The 21,088-nt window shown below is 34.2% G+C and overlaps 1 protein-coding gene across 1 annotated transcript in view; it reads right to left on the bottom strand.

Annotated features, from left to right (window-relative positions):
* ENPP1 (ectonucleotide pyrophosphatase/phosphodiesterase 1) overlaps positions 1 to 21,088 on the bottom strand; it is a 55,518-nt gene that overhangs the window by 13,609 nt on the left and 20,821 nt on the right. The window contains exons 3-16 of the mRNA XM_090279852.1: positions 19,361 to 19,477; positions 18,507 to 18,632; positions 16,243 to 16,303; positions 13,996 to 14,093; positions 12,062 to 12,141; positions 11,053 to 11,172; positions 9,879 to 9,988; positions 8,835 to 8,900; positions 8,468 to 8,540; positions 5,576 to 5,684; positions 4,493 to 4,624; positions 2,515 to 2,546; positions 1,594 to 1,721; positions 331 to 400 (exon numbers count right to left, since the gene is read on the bottom strand). Coding sequence (XP_090135978.1) covers positions 331 to 400; positions 1,594 to 1,721; positions 2,515 to 2,546; positions 4,493 to 4,624; positions 5,576 to 5,684; positions 8,468 to 8,540; positions 8,835 to 8,900; positions 9,879 to 9,988; positions 11,053 to 11,172; positions 12,062 to 12,141; positions 13,996 to 14,093; positions 16,243 to 16,303; positions 18,507 to 18,632; positions 19,361 to 19,477 — 1,322 coding nt within the window. The remainder of the gene's footprint in view (positions 1 to 330; positions 401 to 1,593; positions 1,722 to 2,514; positions 2,547 to 4,492; positions 4,625 to 5,575; positions 5,685 to 8,467; positions 8,541 to 8,834; positions 8,901 to 9,878; positions 9,989 to 11,052; positions 11,173 to 12,061; positions 12,142 to 13,995; positions 14,094 to 16,242; positions 16,304 to 18,506; positions 18,633 to 19,360; positions 19,478 to 21,088) is intronic.

Genomic DNA, 21,088 nt, shown 5'->3' with positions numbered 1-21,088 from the left:
CCGCCTTAGGGACTCCGGCTCCGGATTTTCTGTCGGGGTTTACTCTCTTAGCCTTTCCCCTGAAGAGGTATGCCGCAAGGCAGCGGAGGTTTTTTGGAGTCAGAGTTTTCCTTCTCTGATGTGCCCTGACTGGAAGATCGAACCAGCGACACTTAGCTCGCAGGCTGACGCTCAATCCACTGAGCCAAACCAGCCAGGGCTATGAAAGTATATACTTCATTACTTCTTATTCAAGACATACAATGCCTGTGTTTTTAAGTCTAAAACTTTATATATCAGTTTTTCTTCAGATATAACTATGATTTAAAAATATATAATAGGTTTACTCACTTGCATATTTGAAAATATGTTGTCGGAGCCATGAAATCCACTTCCACAATATTTCCTTTCTGAAGGATTCCTAATTTTTACATAATATGAATTAATGTAAAGTCCATTCATAAAGCAACACTGATAACCATGGCATTATTTTCATTAATAAAGAATAAATAATGATTTTGTTAAACAAGCCAAGGAAAGGTAAATAAAATCACCTGGCTTTGAGAAGTATTAAGAAGCCACCTTTATTTTTTGTTTTGTAGACAAATCAACTATAAGAAATATAGTATAGAGGAGAGAAAAAAAAACACTGTCACTGAGACAGAACTGGTTTTGAACCCTGATTGTGATAGTAATTAGTTGTGACTTTGGAAATTTAATTCTCTTTTCTTGGTTTCAATTTTGTCATGTTGGGTTGTTTGTAAAAGTTAAATGGTTTAACCTCAAGAAATGCTTGGAACATAGTAGATGTTCACTAAATATTAGTTTTCCCATGTGGGTAAGAACAACCCTCTCTCTCATATTCCCCAGCACCAAAAGCACAGCTCTCTAATAAAGAAGAGTGCACTTCTGTTGACTAAATTCTGGTTCACTGCTTAGGTTTTGCTTGACAGGGCTATTCATCATCCCTGGCTTCCTGGCAGCCATCAAAAGAGTTAATGATCAAGTTTTGAGATGTTAACCATATTAATTATCCACATAATTTGAGAAACACATCAATAAACTGAGGATTATTGATGGATTAGTACAAGAATTAAAAAAACTATGCATAATGATGAAGGTAATTGGACATTATAAAGTGCTTTTGCCAATTATTTGCTGGACTCGGATGATATTGTTAGGCAAAACTGAAATATGCAAAAGAGATACAATGGCAAGTGGTAACACAAATCTGGAGTATATGAAATAATCACTATGGATTTGAGTGGGCGGAGCAGTGGTTCCTAGCTGTGGGTGATCTCCCCTTGTCAGAGGATTTCTGGCAATGTCTGGTGACATTTTGGGTTGTTACAACTATAGAAAGAGTATTTTCTCATCTAGTAAGTAAAGCCAGGAATGCTGCCGAACATCCCACAATAACAAGACAGCTCCCCACAACGAAGAATTGTCTGATCCAAAATGGCAAGAAGCCAAGGTTGAGAAACCTCAGGATAGAGTATAGAGAATTATATTTGCGCAGTTTTCATATAACAACATTGTTGGAAAGGACCCAACAGTTACCTTGAATTACTAATAGGTAAGGCTAAGTTTACCTGGGAGGTTGTCAGAACTTACAATGCAAGTTGCCACTGTGGGTCCAAGTAGAATGTCAAGGGCTCAATCCTGTCACTTTTAGCAAAGTGCAATCGTTTGGGTAAGAACTGTTTTAGGTAGGGTTTAAAGTGCTGGTTTGGCTCCCGGCACTGAAATTGTAGGAGGCAAAGAAAAAAACATTACTTGCATATTTTCTTAAGTGTAAACTTCTTTTGAAAGTGCTTTCTAACTCCATACTAATTTGTTTTCTTACATTTAACCAGCATGCCCAATAAATCACATATGGAAAAACATCTGAGTTCTTACTACTGTATAATGTACAAGTTGAATATTCCCAGCTACTGAATATTCTTATTTTTAAATGAAGTCATAATCATTGTATAGTTGTCCCAGGATGCTTAGAGTGTGGCACAAGATTAATTTGAGGTACTACTGATCATCCTATTTTCAAACACTAATGCAACCATTACTGTAAGAATTTTCTCCAAAAGTGAAAATGTTCGATCAAGTAAAAAAAAAAAAAAAAAAATGTAGTACAGATAGCTCATCACCAGGACAAAAGCTTATTTTAAAAACAGGTATTAAAAAAGACTGGTTTTATATATATATACACACACACACACACACACACACACATACACATAACAGTGTTTAAGGTGGTAAAGCTATAGGGTGCTGTCCTTCTACTGCTTTCAATAATTTCTTGTACTATTACACAAATTTAACAATGTCAATAAACAAATTCTTAAAAACTTTCAAATCTAGATCATTGGGAGATGTCCTTAAGCTCTTTAAAAACTACAGAGTATTTAAATGTGGGCCCAGATACTGAAAAATGCTAATCCTATAATACCAAGAACAAACACTGAACCTTTTCTAAATATACAAATATATTATACAAAACTAACAGTAATTAGATAATAGAAAAATAAAGATACTCACAGAAAGATTTCTGACAATGTCTTCATAATTAACTGAAGGGGATAAAGATAAAAAATAACAGATGATGGCATGCTACAATTAGAAATAAAAATAAGACAAAAATAATAGACTGTCAGACTCAAATCACATATTTAAATATCAAAGCAGGTTTCAAACAGCTCATTTAAAACATTATATATTAGCCACTGACAGGAATAAGACAGGTGTTTAGGAACCCTCACCCCAGGTCTATGAAATAATGTCATATTGTTAAATGAAAAGGCAAGTTACAGAACAGCCACCTATCCATCCATCTCTCCATCCTCCATCTGACCATCGACCCAACTGCCTGTCCATCCACCTATCCATCCATTCATCCATCCATCTGTTCATGCATCCAAATACTCATACATCCATATATCTAGAGCTAATATGGTTTCATTTTATAAAAATAAAAATGAATGTGTTTTATTTACACATAGAAAACATATGAGGAGACACATTCCAAACTTAACAGGGCTCATCTCTAAAGAGAGACACTGAGTTGTGAATTAATTAGGGGAATTTAGGGTAAGAAACTGCTACTTTGTACTTTATATGCTTTGATATTCGAATTCCAGAATTTCAAAATAAGAGGGATGTAGGGGAAATCGGAAGAGAGGACAAGTACAAGTCCTGTAACTGTATTTTTTGCATAGCAAGCCCACAGTTACCTACTTAATTTAACATGTGTTAAACTTTACGTAAATTTGAGAAAATTATCCAGATAAAAGAATATGTACTGTATATACACTTTTATATATGCATTTAGATAAGTAGATATAGATTTTGCTTTAATCTGGGAAACTTGGGGGGCCTAACTGAGCTAAGGGTGTGGCCAAAGTTTTGGCCTCGCCCTCCTAAAGATTTCTGCGATCTGCCATTGCCTCTATAGTTTTTGTAAGAGGTTTAATAACTATTGTGTATTAACTTTTATGTATTTAAAAAAATACTAATTAAAGGTTGCCATGCAGATAGAGTCTGTGCTTTGGGTTACTATGTTAATATATTTGCATAACCATTTTCCTGCAGCAAAGTCTATTTTTTTCTTTATGAATATTCAACCGTATCTTCTATTCAATAGAAATGCATATAGCACTGTGGTGCCCAAACCTAACCTAGTTTTGATAACTATCAGAAAGATTTGTCTCCTTCTATTTTAAAAGTTAATTGTCACAAAAAGATAAACAAAATTTCCCCAAAGTATCTGAAAATTACCAAGAGTGATCATCAAAAAGAGGGATATACATACAAATTCTTGAAAAAGATTATCTTCTAATTTTAGAAAAATTGATAGCCTTACTATTGTAAACTTCCCTATCTATAATAATAAGATTTTATGACTTGTACAAACAAACCAAAAAGAGGGGCATAACAGAGGTGTAAACAATTATGAAATAAGTTTGACTTGCAAATAAATCAACATTTAAAAATATTTCTTGGCAGTCCTGGTGGTCAAGAGAGAATATAAAATTTTTTCTTCTGTTTACAAAATACATTCTTACTGCTTTTTGAAATGGTTTAAGGAAGCCATTTGGAGGACAGAAATCAGTTGCTTATATAATTAAATTAATCATCTCTGCCAGCATTCCTCCTCATAACAGAATACTATTCTATAACTTTGGTAAGTTATTTTAATAATATATCATTAAATGAAGTTGAAAAAAAGTAGTTTAACTTTTCTCATAAGTATTTCTTTATTTTAAAGCAAAACCTAATACAAGCAAAACACACAACCCAACACAAAACTGTACTGAGTTCACTGAATAATATTCCTACTCATGAAGTGCTTAGACGTGTCCTTGCACCCAGTCCCTTTGGGTGCAGAAGGTCTGCACAAGAGATGTTTAATCATGAAAAGGAAATCAACTTTGTTTCCCTTTAGTTTAGACATATAATGATTTAGAGGAATATATTCTAAATATAATCACATTCAAAGCTAGCACAACGCTATACTTACATGAATAGTATTTATCTGGGACATCAGAGGGTCTCAATCGAGCTGCAGGTCCATATACAACTTTAATATTTTTAACATCCCCCAGATATTTATTCAGATATATGTATTTCTTACAACTGCCCTGTTCCATGCCTAGGTTAAAAAGAAATCACAACATGTTGCAACTTTAATAAAAAATTTAACATGTAGAACAAAATTGCTTTCACTTCCAGAATTTAATTCAATAAACATGTGCTCAGTGCTCATGTTAGTTAAATATCTAACAGGTAAGACACAGAATTTCAGCTGTATATACCACTTCACTTTAAAAATAATTTTTCTTTTTCCTTTATCCAAAATTAGTTTTATTTTCTTATTTATGTATTATAATATCTTTATGCAAGTGAAGAGGAATATCACATTTTTAGACTAAATATGAAAGCCTCGTTATTTTCCCCCAAATCACCCAGGATTTAACTGGGAGTATAAAATTCTTATTCTCATTCCAGCACTAGAGTTTCTTTAAAATACGACTTTTTAGGACTGTTTCTAGAAATAATTCGCAGTAATTATTTCTAAAGCAAACAACAATAACAAGAAAAAAAACAAACAATAAAAAGAACTTGTTTTCTATTTTCTTCTATAGTCCCAAGGCTATATAGAAGCATGTGTTATAAAGGTCACAGTAAAAGTGAAAGTAAAATATTGCCAAAATTAATATATACTGCCTCCTAAGTCAGACTTGTCATGCTAAAAAAAATAGAAAAGGTATATAATAATCTGTTCAAATTAAATCTAAAATTGTTAGAGTAGATTTACCACAATTTAATATTGAAAAAAAACTATTTTAGCTATCCAAGTTCCTGGTGTAAGCCTTCCCCAAATCAGGAGATGGGTGCATTTTGATTGATAGGCTCTTAGATTTCTGTGAATTCTGTTTCGTTTGTACTTTACATTTAATATATTTTCCTAAAGACTTTCCACAAGAAACTTTTTTTTAAATAAAATAATCAGAGGAAATAATGAACAGTAACTGATCAAGGACATTTGGGTGGGGTAGGGTACCATTTAACTGGATGGGTAAATGATGCAAATTCAGATTACCATGATCTGAAATGAGGATGAGGTTCAGGCATCGATGCAAATTCAGCTCTTTTAGACCATCCATCAGCATGCCAACCATGTTGTCAACCCTCTGTAATGCTTTGATGACCTAAGAAAGAGAACCAATCTTATGTGATGCATTCCACAGTAAGGGCTATTCCTATACAAAGTTATGTCTGTGGAAGGAAGGAAGGAAGGAAGGGAGGGAGGGAGGGAGAAAGGAAGGAAGGAAGGAAGGAGGAAGGAAGGAAGAAAGAGAAGGAGAGAGAGAGAGAGGGAGGGAGGGAAGGAGGGAGAGAAGGAGGAAAAGAGGAAGAGAGGGAGGGAGGAAGGAAGGAAGAAAGGAAGAAAGGAAGGAACAGACTTCAGTGGTTGCGAATACTATGATGAACTGATTCACATTAGCCTAAGAAAGTCAGCTAACACCATTAACAGTGGAAGGGCCCAAATTTCATACGTGCTTAATCATAAGTCTTGGAAACAGTGTTAGCTGTACTGATCAGCTTTCCCTCCCTGAGTTTGGAAAGTTACTCCTTAGGCCGGACTCAATTTAAGCCAAAGTAATAGTAACCCAAACTCATAGTTTTTGGCCAGAAACAAATGTATTCTTACTTATTACTTCCTTTTCTACAATCAATTTCCCCTTGTTCTTTCTGATTATCTAAATGTTTACTGCATAAATGCAATGGTTTCCTCATTTTCAAAAATGTTGCAATCATTCATGAAAGGCTTCTACATATTTTTTAAAAATAAGAACTCCTAGGGATACAACCCATTATATCTTTATAATCTGCATGTATTTTGCACATAAATACCACAAAAACAGGCAAATGGTTTTGGCAAACTGCTTTTAGTATTTCTCTTTTCCTCTCTTTTTATAAAACCATCTGAGGAAAACTTTTATGCACTGTTGTGTGTGTGTGTGTTTATAGTGTTTCAAATCAGTCTAATCTTTATTTATAGTTAGTGTATTTCACTGTTTATTAAAACAACCTCTTTCAATATGATCTTTCATTCACTCAAAGATATCTAAGCAACATGAATTGGAATTTTCAAGTATTAAGATAACATGTGTTTTTGATGTGCCAGTAATAATAGCAGAGTTAAAAAGAGATTACAGGTTGATGAATACGATTCCAAAGCAATGGGCTCAACCTTGAATAAAGATGAATCCGAAAACCAGGTAACTTGCAAAATCTTTAGTGAATTGGAAAAGGCAGCACTGATTTTAAAACTTGTATGAGCTGCAAGTACAAAATAATCCTTAGTCTCCCTTGTAGCCAAAACTGACCTAGACATGGGTCTTGTGTCAGTGACTAGTGAAAAGACTGACGATTACACTAGCATCTGGCCAATTATTCAAACCAAGATAACAGCTACAAGAAACTTTTCCCTTTGACCAATTATGATATGGCCACTTTGTCGCCCACACATCTTCCTTATCCCTCCCCTAAGAAGGAACATTTCTACTTAAAGAACAGGATCAAAACAAGAGCACAAGGGGTTACTAACTACATTGGAGCTGCTAGAGATGAATTTTGCTAGAAAGAATACGAAGAGTAAATATGACTCAGACAAGGGGCAATATTCCTCTCTCCTAGCTTCCTTTTATCTGATGAGAAGGCACCCTACAGGACCCTACTCTCCAACAGGGCAGGTCTAGGGTAGGCCCAGGCGAAGGGAAACCAGAGGAAGCTGCTTTACATTCAAGTGAGAAAGACGAGCATGCTTCTCCTCTCTTCCTTCTGCTGTCGCTGAAGTAAGCACTTGGAGCATGCAGCACCCTCAATCCCAGGGCCCACAATAGACATGACAGGTCGGACTCTCAGAACCCTATGCTAAAGAGTCCTTGAGGGATACAAACTCTCTAGCCTGGGCTGCCTGGGCAGGAGAACTGATGAGAATTTGGGAGTGAAACTCTAGTTATTAAGAAAGAGTGTGTTTTCCCAGTCTTTTATTTCTTGGAGTCACGGAGGGAGGGAGATAATTAGACAGGAATTCTGAGATTAGGGTTCCTGGCAATATAGCTCTCTTTCCTCATGACCAACGATATTTACAGAGCCCGACTTATTGGTTTCTCTTCATATTATAGGTCACAAGTAAAATCTAAGTCATAAGGAAAGTAAACTTAGAGACACAAGGAAAGATGTTCATATCATTTTCTGTTTAAATGTTTCCTGTGCTCCGTGGTACAAAATGATATGGCCACACAGAAACGGAAAGAGCATTTGAGGTTTTAAGGCACTGTACCAATTACAAACACAGCCAGGAGTGGGCTCGGTTCCTAAAAGGGTGTCAGGTCAAACAAAATGGTGCATTGAGAGCCTCAGACCACGAGCTGTTTCCCTATCCCTTGTTTCCTAGTAACCACTCAAAACAATGTCAATAAGACAATGATTATTTGAAGTTCACTATACTTTTGATAAAATTGCCAATCCTTTGATGTCTGAGCTCTGCTGTAAGCACGGGCTCAGATGGTCAGAGGTCTCCTAAAGCGGAGAGTTCATGGGAGGCTGCTTCTGCTATTTGCTATATTATCCTACATTTTCCTAGAAAACTGGAGTCTTACCCATTTACAAAGTTTTCAAAGAGCACTTAGTTCTTTGGCCAATGTAGGGGAATATGGAGTGGATAAGGGCTTTGGAATTGAAAATACATATTGGATTTAATTCATCATCAGTTCAATTTACCACTAGGAAAATTTAGCAAAACTATTCTCCCAACTCTTACTTTGATTAAAGTGCATTCTTTGGTTTAGTAAAATTGCACTTAATACTCGCTCTTTCCAGAAATCATGAAATCTTACAAAACAGTCTAGAAACCTGCTTTAAATCAAGGTTTAGTTAGGTATTATCAGGTTTAATGAAGTAACTACTGATAAAATGTACTTACTTCACTGCTGACTGGTCCATAGGCATGACCTGAAGAATCTGGTTCTTCTAAATACAGAGTGTAAAAGTGTGGTCTAAATCAAACAGTATCAAAATGTAATATTTTATGAACACATTGTAAAAGAGAATGGAAAGAATAATTCAACAATTCATAGTGAACAAAAATTATACAACACTGGGGTAATATTTCTAAACTTGCTGAGGAAATAACGTACAGGTTTCAAATTCTTCAAAATGTGACTGCAATTGCTCACTAAAGAGTTTATTTGGATATAAAACCTCATAGCCAATACCTAAGTTTTCTTGTAGTCTATTTGAAAACATATTGTGTAATTTCTGTAAAACAAAGGAATATTTACAATACATACCTTTCATCTTTAGGAAGCTGTAGCCATTTAAGAACAGCTAAAATTCTCTCTTCAAATGGTACTGAACTAAAGTTAAGAATAAACAAAATGAAACAAATCTGTGACAATTGTTTAGGTTTAAAATATAGCATTTTTCTTTTAAAAATTGCATTAAGAAAAACTAAAATATTCTAAAGCATCAATTGTGTTTGAAACCACATCAGGATTTTATTTCAAAACTTAAATTTGTTTTCCCAACAAAGGAACAAAAGTTAAGTTTTACACATATGAAAGTTATCATTGGGCTTAAAAACTTGCTTCCTATACTCTACTTGGGGATATTTTTCCTCTACTTGAGAACAGCAGTTGCTACCACATGAAAACCTATGTATCAATACACTCTTCAAAGGGTACCTCAGGAAGAACCCACTTATTGAGATTCAGTAAAAGAGGGAGGTAAGCCACATTTCCTCAGCAGAATCAATTGCACCTTCCTTTGGGCACAGGACTTTGTTTACAAAATTCCATCAGAATGCGTGCTTGTCCAACTCGAAGTACAATTAGTTGTATTCTCTATTAGACTTTAAGAAGCCAGACAACATATCACTATTCTTTGGAACTCCAGTGCCAGTATAAGGCATGGCAATTAAATCTCAGTTACCATCCATGGAATGAAATTAAAGGCAAATAATAAGGTGGGAAGGGCACTGTACTGTACTCAAGTGAACCATAAAGAATTAACAATAGCATAAGATCACCAAAGAAAATCATTATACATTTCTTGTCTAGAATTTCTATTGCATTGATTTGGGGACAGAAATTTCCTAAGTGTAAAATAAATACAATTATTTTGGTAGTGTCACTAAAGTTACCCAAAGGGAGTCTTCCCCCCAAAATGTTTGTTCTTTCTTTTTTTCTCAATACATCACAGATTTTGAATATCACAGGGAGGTGACTCTTATCAGTTTCTCCATGGAAAAACTGCCTTCCATGAAACCAGTCCCTGGTGCCAAAAAGGTTGGGGACAGTTGTTATAAAGGCTAGAAAAAGTACATCTACACATACCCATTATATATTTTATAGATGTCTGGGAGAATACCATTAATTTTCACATCTGAACCTGGCCAAAAATATATGCCAGTCTTCAGGCCCTGATGGTTTGCTGTGAGCCATATCTGAAAAAGATAGCAAAGAAAAGTAAGGAAATTATGCAAATATTCATCTCCTAGGAAAGTATGTGTTCATGCAACATCAATGTATTCCTCTCAAGTGCTAGGAAGTTTTCAAGGTTAATGAGATACAGCAGTGATATTAAAAAGTAAACATGTAGTATGACTCTACATATAAATAATCTCTAAAATAATTAGAGATTATTTTAACCTAAAAAATATGGACATAAGTCAGTTGGCAACTACTGCATCTTTTAAAGCCATACTCCTACTTAATAGGCTCCTCTTGAAAAAAGAAAAATTCACAAATATACATGACCAATTTATTGATATTTGAACTTATATAACTAACATTTATTAAGCATTTATTATTGCCAATTACAACTCTAAATTATAGTCCCATAAGCATCTTAGAGTACTAATTTAAGTAATCCTCAAATAACCTCATAAGGTAGGTAACAGTATTATCCACAACATAGATTTGAGAAAACTAAGAAACAGAAAAAAATAGTTTGCCCAGAGTCACAGAGCTTCAATTATCAGAGCTAAAATTTTCATTTATAACCTATAAATTAAACATCATGTTCCTTTTTCCTTCTAAAAGGATTATTAAAACTATATCCAAATAGATCCTATAGAATTGTTACAATTTTAAAAAATAAAAAGGATACATCTAAATCACAATCAGAGAGAATCTTCTAAGTTAGCATATGCAAAAGAAGTCAAAGTGTACCTCTTACAGAAACAATTAGCTTCATGTAAATCAAAATATTACCTTCCATTCATCGACTGAAATATGTTACTAGTGCAAGAATGTAGGATCAAGCGAAAGGAAAAATGGCTCAGAATAACCCAAGCCCAGTTTTGAAATAAACTACTACCCTCATTATATAATAACACAAACTGCCTTTAGGATTATCAGCATTTATCTCCACTTACAAAAAGATGGCCATAGACACAGTAAATGAAGTAGGTTAATAAGAGTGCCAGGGAATCTGTATTTTACTCTCAATTGAGATAGATGAGAGTAATAAAAGAAACTGTTTTAGTAGCTAAAATAAACAACTTACCGGTTCTCCTTTGTACCACTCAGGATTAAATTTCTCTTTACTTCTAAGTGCAAAGGAAGCATTCATTTTTGGATCGTACATTTTATTGTCAATTATGCCATGGGATTCTGGATAAAGACCCTAAAAATATAAAATACAGGTTTTATGCAAGTTTTAAGTGTTTTAACGTTAAAAATCACAATTTCATCAAAGAAAAACAGGTTACTGAAGCTACAAGAAACAACACAGTTTAGGGAGGGAAAAACAAAACAATGGGTATTGTCAAAAAACACAATGATCCACTCAAAATTTTATATAGTATTTGTGTTTTAAATTATGTAATAGGAGAAAATAAGACAGCAATACTATGGATGAAGGTCTATATAAATAGGCTGCCTCCCAAATTTTGAGAGAAGTACTTTGTTATCTTTTTGCATTGTTGAGTGAAGCATTTCTGCAGAACAAACTTTTATTGATTGCGCCCAAGAATGGCTTTTATCAATCAATACAAACTAACTTATTCATTTTCTAGCTTCAAGGCCAAATGAATTCCACTTTTTTTTTTCTGGATTCACATTAAATTTGGAAACTTTGACTGCAACAAAAACAGTGCTGTAATCCTATCCAGTGTCAGGTAGAATGACTTGCTCAAACTCATACATCAAGATGACTGGAAAGACAAGTTGAGAACACAAGAATGTGATCGTTTGGGGGCTCAAATAAAGTAAGCTACAAAACTAGTAAGGAAAAACAGAATTTATAAATCAGAGATCTTAAAACTAAAAGGAAACCAAGAAATCATTTATTGGGGTCATTAGTCGCCTCCTTTCACAGATGAGAAAATTGAGACTCAGAAGGTAAAGTGGCCTTCCCAAGGCCATAGCTGAGACCAGAATCTAGGTTTCTTGGCTTCACTATACATTGGAAAAGAAGTAATTTTTTTCTGATATGATATCTAATTAATCTCTCAAAAAGTCCTAAATTTACATCTCACTTCTGTGAACACACAAAGTTGAAGTGCAGAGCTTACTGTGACAATGCTGTAGTGATTGGGGAAAGTTTTTGTTGGATATACTGGTCTCATGTTTTTAGCATATGTTCCACAGTTTTCTACAAAGGAAAAAAAAAAGATTGCTATTAAATACAACTGACAATCTGTTTACCTCCTTTAGCTTTGGTACCATAACAGTCTAAATCATATAAGAAACAACCCAGAAGGAGTTTATAATCACATACAAATTCAGGGTGAATTATAAAGCAAAACTGTGAACTCAAGTTCAATGTTAATATTAAAGTAAATTTTTCTCTTTGTCAAAAGACATGAAACAATATAATTAAGCCAATGAAATAATTATTCCATACTAATCAATAACATTAAGTTCCAAAGAAACCAGTTGTACAAATGATGCTTGTTAGAGATCTTTGTTACTATTTAGTGGTCACGCACTTCAGTTGCAAGAGGAAGTACAAAGCACAAAACAACAGCAACAAAACACTGAACTAATACCTAAGTCTATAAAATTAAAACTAGCATGAAGCAGTGGCTGGGGTGACAGTGTCACAACCCATAGATTCAGAACTAGCTAACTGGACAAACGCAACGCTGATGAAAGAAAAAAAAACAAAAGGCATACTCTGGCTTCAAGTCAGAGATAGCGCAGAAGTCAGACTGTTCCTGACTTAGCCCTGGTGTCACGCTTCTCTTTTCCTGTGTCTGCTATTGAGGAAGGAACATATAACTAACAATTTTAGGGTTTTAATACCCCATGGCCTGAAAATGTTCCTTAGATTGGCATGTGTCTATCTCATCGCCTTCCAAACAGTTCATAATCTCAGATCACATTCCCTAACTATCCAAAGCTAGGACTGTGGCTAATTGTGTATTGGTTTCCTTTAAACTTCACATATAGATACCTACAGCTACTTAATTCTGAGCTCAGGACACCACATTAGATGCCATCAAGACAAACATTCCTCCTAATGGAAACAATGGGTCAGATTCAAGCTTCAAAGCCCATGGGCCTGGCTGATTAGGGCAGAGCCCTCCTTGCTTGCGTAAGCTCTTTACTAAAGAGTTTTGATGTCAAATGATTATTTATAAAAACCACTTTCTTCCAGTTAGATATTAAAAACTCAAATTTTTAGAAGTTTTCCAAAATTATTTTAGCTTAACACAAGAGAAGTACAATAAACGTACATATGAATTTAATATTGAAACCAATTTCAGATACTCAGGTCCAGCAAATAAATATTTTAGAATTCCAGAACATAAAGTATTTGTATTTTCTTCTAGTTCAATTCAATATTACACTGTAGCTAGTTAAATACTGATCACTGATAAATAAGCAAAGTTCTACAGTTTATATCCCCATTTTCAATTTTTGTTTCTTTTTTAATAACAATGATGATATAAGTGATACCTGTATTACTGATGGGTAATGTGATTTAAAATGTTGGCGTTAATACTGAGAAAAGACCGTTCTATTGCATCAATAATTTATAGAAAAACCAATTAAGGCCTTGATTGAGACAAAGAAATTGGAAGGATGCAACAAGATATTATAAGATAGCTAGCAGACAAATATTCTACGTCTACACTACTAGTATCACATCAGAAATACCTTCAGTTTTTGAAATTCTGTTTGAAGATATAATACTTATTAAATAAAGAAATGATTTTTCCATGAAAAATATTGAAAAGTCTAAGAAAAAAATTATATATATATAAATATATTATATACATTAGCTAAGGGATAAAGAAGTCCTAAGATAACTCTATTATCTTAAAAGTATTTAAAAGGCAGCTTTAGAGTAATTATAATATTAAAGACTCGTTCCTTATCATCAGGTTCAACCTCTTTGTATGTATTATAGTTTAGTAAAACAGTCAAGTTCAGCCAGTACTTTTCCAAAAAAAAAAAAGACTGCATCCCTAGTGTATCTCATTGAAATTGTGATACTCACTTAGTCTGCTAATAACAGGAAGAAGTCCACCCCAAGTGTGTAAATATTCTGCTCTGAAACCATCCAAAGAAAATAAGAGGGTAGGAGGCATTTCAAACCTGGGCAATAAGAGAAAAACAAAAAACATGTTTAAAGAAAGAAGACACACCAAGTGAAGATTTTCTCCCTCCTTGACACAGATCCAGTGAAGATTTTCCACTGAGGTCAGTATGCAATCTCGAGTTAACTAACAAGCTCAGCAAGCAACCTCATAAAGGATATTTTACAAGCATTTATATTCACATACAGAGTGCTTTTATATTTTTATTATATATCTATCTATCATCAAATAGTATTTATTAAGCTACTCATACACTGACACATACAGAGAATATCATTCATGATTTCTTCTATTCCATGAACTGACCAAATGCTACTAAAATGTAATGTAATATTTTCCCAATACATAGGAAAATAAATGTTAACACACAGTATTTTCTTAATTATGTTTTTGTTTCCATTAATTTTTTTCCTGAACAACTGCTTTCTGATACTGTCTACTTGACTCTAACAGATGGTACCTAACATCACATAAATTGTATACAATATTGTTCAATATATTTTAAAAATATTAATATTTAACACAGAAGTTTAAGAAGTAGTTACTGCATTTAAATATATAAACAAAGAAATGATCCGAAGCTACAAATGAACAAGCAATGATGGCACACATGTGTGCACACACATGCACAATTCATGTGTGTGGTGTGGAAATCTAAACAGGGAAGCAAAAAAGAAAAACAACCACACGCAATAATATACTCAGCAAAGGAGAAGAACCACAGGCAACTATTACATGGCTTCACCAAAATAGGCATGGTTCAGAAATGTTGCAACTTCTAATGGTATCTGGTAGATGGTGGGAGAGTTGTATACCATTGAATAACCACAAAAAAACTTTCCACTGAAAATTTACTCAGTAACTCAAATTTGAGAACTAATGCTTGCCTTGCCTCACTTATTTCAACAATATCTCCTCCCCAGCTTACTCTCATATACAAACACAAATAGAAAAAGGAGAAAATGTATATATAATTTACGTAATTTATACCAACTCAGAGTTCTGTTGGGTAACTGCAGAATCAGCTGCATATAGTCTCAATGGTCCGTTTTTGTGTAAAGTTCTTTATATTCAATCAACAGAAAACATAAAAACAGTTTGCTGGACCACCAGGTAAATATACTGTCATAATAATTTCCAGAATAATAAAATGTATTTTAAATTATGATTTTCTTGTAAAGAAAGAAGTTACATGTTCCTCTAAAAGGTCAACATTAAAATTGAAAAATAATAATCAATGTTTAGAAGGAAAAGGAAATATTCAAATTCACTAAGTTTAAGTTTTCCAATAAACCTTGCACTTCAAGGCAGATTAGGGTACATGAAAAGTGGTCTTTGAAAAAAAAGCCTCTTCTTTTGGAACTTTTTTATTTGAGTTTAGGTTTTTTCCTATTGCTATTAGTATTACTTTAAACAACAAAAATATATTCTCACATCCAAAAGAAAAAAAAGGCACATTTATAAAGCAAAAAGAAATTATATACATAAATAAAATAAGCTAAAATACAAATATAAAATGTTTAATAGTTTGGAAAAATCATTTTAAAGTAGTAAAATATATTTCTTAAGATGAATAATTCAAATTATATGACGTAGATCTCAAGTGGAGGAAAGCAAAGTGTACCCAATACCTTTTAAAATTTTTTCACCATTTGAATTCCACAAAAACTTTTTTTGATGGTCTTGTGCAAAGTACTGTGCAAAATACTTTAAGGACAAAAAGAACAAATATGAATTTGTAAAAATTATGTAACATCCTCTCACAGGCGTGTTGCTTATCCCCCAAATTTACAAATGTACCAAAATGCAAAAAATAAGGAGAAGCTGTCATTTGTTACGAGCTCAACGCCCATAACTCCAAGGGAAAGAAAAGGGCCTTCTCCTAAGAGGGAAGATACAAATATTTCCACCCCGCACTCATGAATAGTAATGGCTACATGCTCATGCCCCCTCTTTTTTCCACCACCTTCCAGGGTGGGAGGTCATATCACTCTATACCTCCTCTACACCCCCAGTGCGAAGAGGAGGCCTGACTACAAATCGTGTTTAATGAACCAATGAATAATTATTTTTATCTTTTCAATTTGGAAAGGAAATAAAGGTATTTCTAAAAAAGAAGAAATTTGTATCTCAGAATATCATCTTACCCTGCTGGACACTGCGGCTCATTAATGCTCTCACATGATTCTTCTACCCAACTTTTCTCACCTAAAATATTTTAAAGAAATAAAACACATGAACACACTTGATAATAACGACAATTGTGATGCTTGTGAGACACATTAGGATAGATTCCAAAAACAAAATATGTTAACGTTTACATAGGTAACATGGGGCATGATTTTAGGGGAAAAAAATGAAAAGAGGGAGGTTATCTGTTTCAAATTAAAAATCTGTTTCCAAAGAGTTAATTGGTATCAGGGAGAAAAAAGCAAATGTATGATTGCAGGATTAAACATAACATTATATTTGTGAGATCTTAAAAGCATCTTTTCCATTTTGATTTTTAATGAACTTATTGGGGTGACCCTGGTTCATAGGTTTCAGGTACACATTTCTATGATACACGATGCATATTACATTGTGTGCCCACCAACCAAAGTCAAATCATCTCCCATCACCATATAGTTGGTCTTGCCAAACTGTTCATATTTTTAGCCAAAATTCACAACCCTCCTTCCGTCCACCCAACAAAATCGTCAAGGCAAGACATCCTAATAACAGCAGTTTACATACTACCCTATAATCTTTTGCAATAATTTCACATCCACTCTCTCAATGCATGGCAGACTTTTTTCTTTTTTAATATAAAAGTGTGAGATGCTGTCTATTTGCTAAGAACTCATAATCTAACTATGGAGAGAAAGTAAACATGAGACTATAACAACTGACAAAAGAGAATCTGCAATTAAGTTTGAAATGAGTGACACCAGCAATATGTGAGAGAGTAGGTCAGAAACGAAGTAGATGGGATGGACACTTCTCTCCTTGTGTTTTAACGTAAGCTTCTTTTTAATGATCTATAATACTACTACTGAAATTTAAGAACCTAATTTTTTTAAACAGAATATAATCTTAATACTATGCCTTAGGAAGTTGAGTTTTTAATATTTTCCCACTGTACATTTCACAAAATAAACAGGTTATCCTAAATGCCTAAATTATTTCTGGTAAGAATTTAAGCAATGGGCCTGGCCAGGTGGTTTTGTTGGTTGGAGTGTTGTCCCATCCATGAACAGGTTTGTGGGTTCGATACCTGGTCAGGGCACCATTCCCTAGGTTGTGTGTTTGATCCCTGGTTGGGGCACATATGGGAAGCAAACAATTGATGTTTCTCAGATTGAAGTTTCTCTCTCACATTGATGTTTTTCTCTCTCTCTTTCTCTCTCTCTCTCTCTCTCCCTCTCTCTATATCTCTCTCTCTCTCTATCTCTCTCTCAAATCATTAAACACATATTCAGGTGAGGATTAAAAAAAAAAGAATTTAGGCAATGTGTAGTCACTTTTTCCCCAGACATGATGACACTTTTGATGCAATGCTATATTCTTGCTGCACTTTTTTTTTTTTTTAATTTGAGGAAGTGGTCACTTCCCTTCCTAAGACCCTTTGACCCAGCTCTGTGCTGTGGATCCCCAGACAATCTGCAATAACTACTTGACTACACTTTTAGGAAATAAGATGACAGAACCCTATGGAAAAGTTAGTCCCATGTTCATTTGAAACCAGCCTCATGATTCCTAAGAGAGGCAGAGGCCGTTGTAAAGGACAAATGTACTTTTATTCAGTGAGGCATATAGAGACAGTGTTCATTGTTCGAGCACAGTCCCTGAAGCTGTGAGCCAGCTCTCAGCAGTGTCTCAGAATCTTGTGACCATGTCATACTCACTGAGCTACGTCAGGCTACAGTGTGCCCAATAGTTAAAGCTATATATAAGCTCCTCCTATTACTCATGTCATAAATTCAGTATCTAAGTTGTTGCTATTTTTAATTAAATTTATGGGGGTGGCGTGGCAGGATTTATCCTCAATTTTTTCACAAAGGAACCTGGGACACAGGAGACAGCCAGGACGATCTTTCCACAATATAGCATTAAATATATAACTAATGTCAAAATAACATGGTCGGGGGTGGGGGGAGGCGGCGTTGGCAGCAGGCAAATGAGATACTATGTGCAGATAATAATTATTAAGCTGGGTATGGATACAATGTTCATTACACGTGCTCTGTTTACTCATATATATGCTTGAAATGTTCTTTAATATGATGTTTAAAAACATATTTTTCAGCTAATAGAGTTGGCCACTAAATATGATTCCTAATGTAAAAAAATAAAACCTATGCCAAACTCAGCTAAGATCCAGGAAGATATCAGGCTGTGGTCAAGCCTATTGAGCACATGGAAGCCTGACCTCGACACACAGGGCTGTAGTTGATGCAGCAGTCACCGTGGTCCCTGCAGTCATCTGAACAGGAGCAGAGGCTTCTGGGTAACCTTTTCTCACCACACCTGAATTTGCTGCAAGTCCATATGCGCTCTAGAAATAAATATCAACAAAAATGTTATGGTCCAAATTTAACACATCCAAAGTAAACTCAGAATTGTGGTCTTCTGGAGCAAGACCCATAAAACACAACAAACCAGTCCCTAACTCTTAAGTCACTCCCAGACTTTGCTATCAGAATGGTCAATTACAACCAACAGATAGAAAACACACAGGCGGCAATTGTGATTACTTCCCCCAAACCCCAGAATCTCATCATTTTAAAATGGGACAAACAATTCTTATTACACAATTCATATGAGGGTCTTGGCTTTTTCTACCAGCCATTTTCAGGGTTCTCAAACTTTAATCTAAATCTGGCTCACTCCCATTGAAATATTATTCCATGTCATACGAAGAGAAGTCCACATCAGACTAAGATAAATTTCCATGTTCTGAAGGTTTTATTTTAAAATTTAAGTGAACATCTTGCTTTAATAAGCCCACAATGAAAACATTTACATATTTTATGTAAATTTAATTTAAATGCAAATTAGTCTGTGTAGGCTTTAAGCGTACATTAAAAATAGGCACAGTTTTGCTATCCATACAATGTTTAATGGCAAAATATGTGGAATTTTTTTCTCTAAGGGAATATGAAAGCCAAATTTTTTTAAATTTCAAATGAGGTAAATCACAAAACTTAAGGTGCAGAACCACCCTACGATCTTTCATGAATGTCCATGACTGCATTTTTTTTTTTTATCCCTGCACATTTTTACCTGGTTCTATACAGGTCTCCTGGTAATCTAGACAGCAGTTTCCAAGTTCAACACAAGCAACATCACAGCGACAGTTCCCAAATGTTCTTTCAAAACAGCGACCTTTGCAACTTTTAACTGAAATATTGAACAATGAGTTAGATGTTTCTAATCATTATAAAATTACAAAGCAAACATCAACTGATACACCTAAGCTGGGTGCAGAGTAGATTCAAATACTACTTTTGAAAACACAGATGGGATAATAAAGTTACCTAAGAAACTTTCACAAATACACATGGAAACTGATACAAAGAGAAGGTAACATGTACACACTTTATGATTTTCTCTCTTGCTGTAGAAAAAAGAGAACTTTTTTCTTTCACGTGTCACAAACCGGACTGGTCTGATAAGACTTAAATACTTTATGGTATGGTAAAGAATCATCAGGATCGGGGCTTGTCTGACGGTTGGCTTAAACAACCATGGAGTTCTCTATAATTTCAAAATGTGAGAAAAGAATTTTACAGTGATTATCTCTGAATCTTTCAGAAAGAGAAATACCTGACTTACCTTATTCCCAGTCTTAGTCACTTAATTCCATTTTTACCTAGATTTATTTGATTAGTAGCCCAGTCCCACACACGAATCAAAATTCTTAAGAACAAAGGCCACACCTAAAGTTTGCCCAGCACAATGTATCCCTTATACCCAACAAGACACTTGACTGTCAATTGGTACTAATAACTTTTTGTTAAATGGATAAATGGCAGATATGGGGAAAAATACTTTTCATTAAAAATAACAATTTTACACTGTACCTCTTTACTAGACATCTAGAAAAACTTAGAATTGTATTAATTTCTAAAAAAATCAGGTTGATGAGAAAAAAAGCACATGTAAAATAATGGAAGACTAACAAGAAAAAGGAATGATCTTAACTCTTGACTTTTAACAGCCTCCTGACCCAAAAGACACTGCCACAGAATTTAACTCTCATGACACTGGGAAACTAGACAATTTTTAAGGACATGAAATTTTTAGAGTCAGAAGTATTTATTTTCCTGACCTAGAGTGGGGGAAAAGTTATTAGAATAATAGCTATTATTTTAAGCTCATTAATATGCATCTAGCAATTTTTAAAAATACTATGGGCACTAGGTTGGGCTTAGATTAAAAATGTTAACTTTATGTGCCAAACTGAACTCAAGGTAAATTACTCCATATCAAAAAACTATACACGTAAACACTAAAGTCTGCAGCTTCTTAATTTTTCTCTGAATACAGGCATACCTCGTTTTGTTGCGCTTTGCTTTATTGTGCTTCACAGATGCTGCATTTTTTTTAACAAACTGAAGGCAAGACCTCCAACTAGCAAAAAGAACACAATTTACTTTATTGCCATACTGGATCTATTGCAGTAGTCAAGAACCGAACCCGCAGTACCTCGGATGTATGCTTTATCTTGTTAACTAAATACATAAAATTATTACATTTCATTCATTTCAATAATAAATGATAGCTTAACAATCACTGGAAAATTTTTAAATAATTAATATTACAATTACAGAGTAGTTGAGTACAGGAAAAGAATTTTCAAAATTTAAATCTCTGGGGAGACCATCAATGATTTTTACAAGGGGAAAAAACCTACCTCAGAGGCAAAATGACTACTGCAATGCACTGTGATTTGGTTTTATTATTTACAGTAATCTTATCAATGCTGGATAATTTCCACACTCGCTATAA

Source organism: Furipterus horrens, unplaced genomic scaffold, assembly GCF_987537825.1.
Source record: "Furipterus horrens unplaced genomic scaffold, mFurHor1.1.pri manual_scaffold_6, whole genome shotgun sequence".
NCBI classification, from domain to species: domain Eukaryota; kingdom Metazoa; phylum Chordata; class Mammalia; order Chiroptera; family Furipteridae; genus Furipterus; species Furipterus horrens.
The sequence above is the reverse complement of the archived record's forward strand: the minus strand, read 5'-3'. Positions and strand labels throughout refer to the sequence as shown.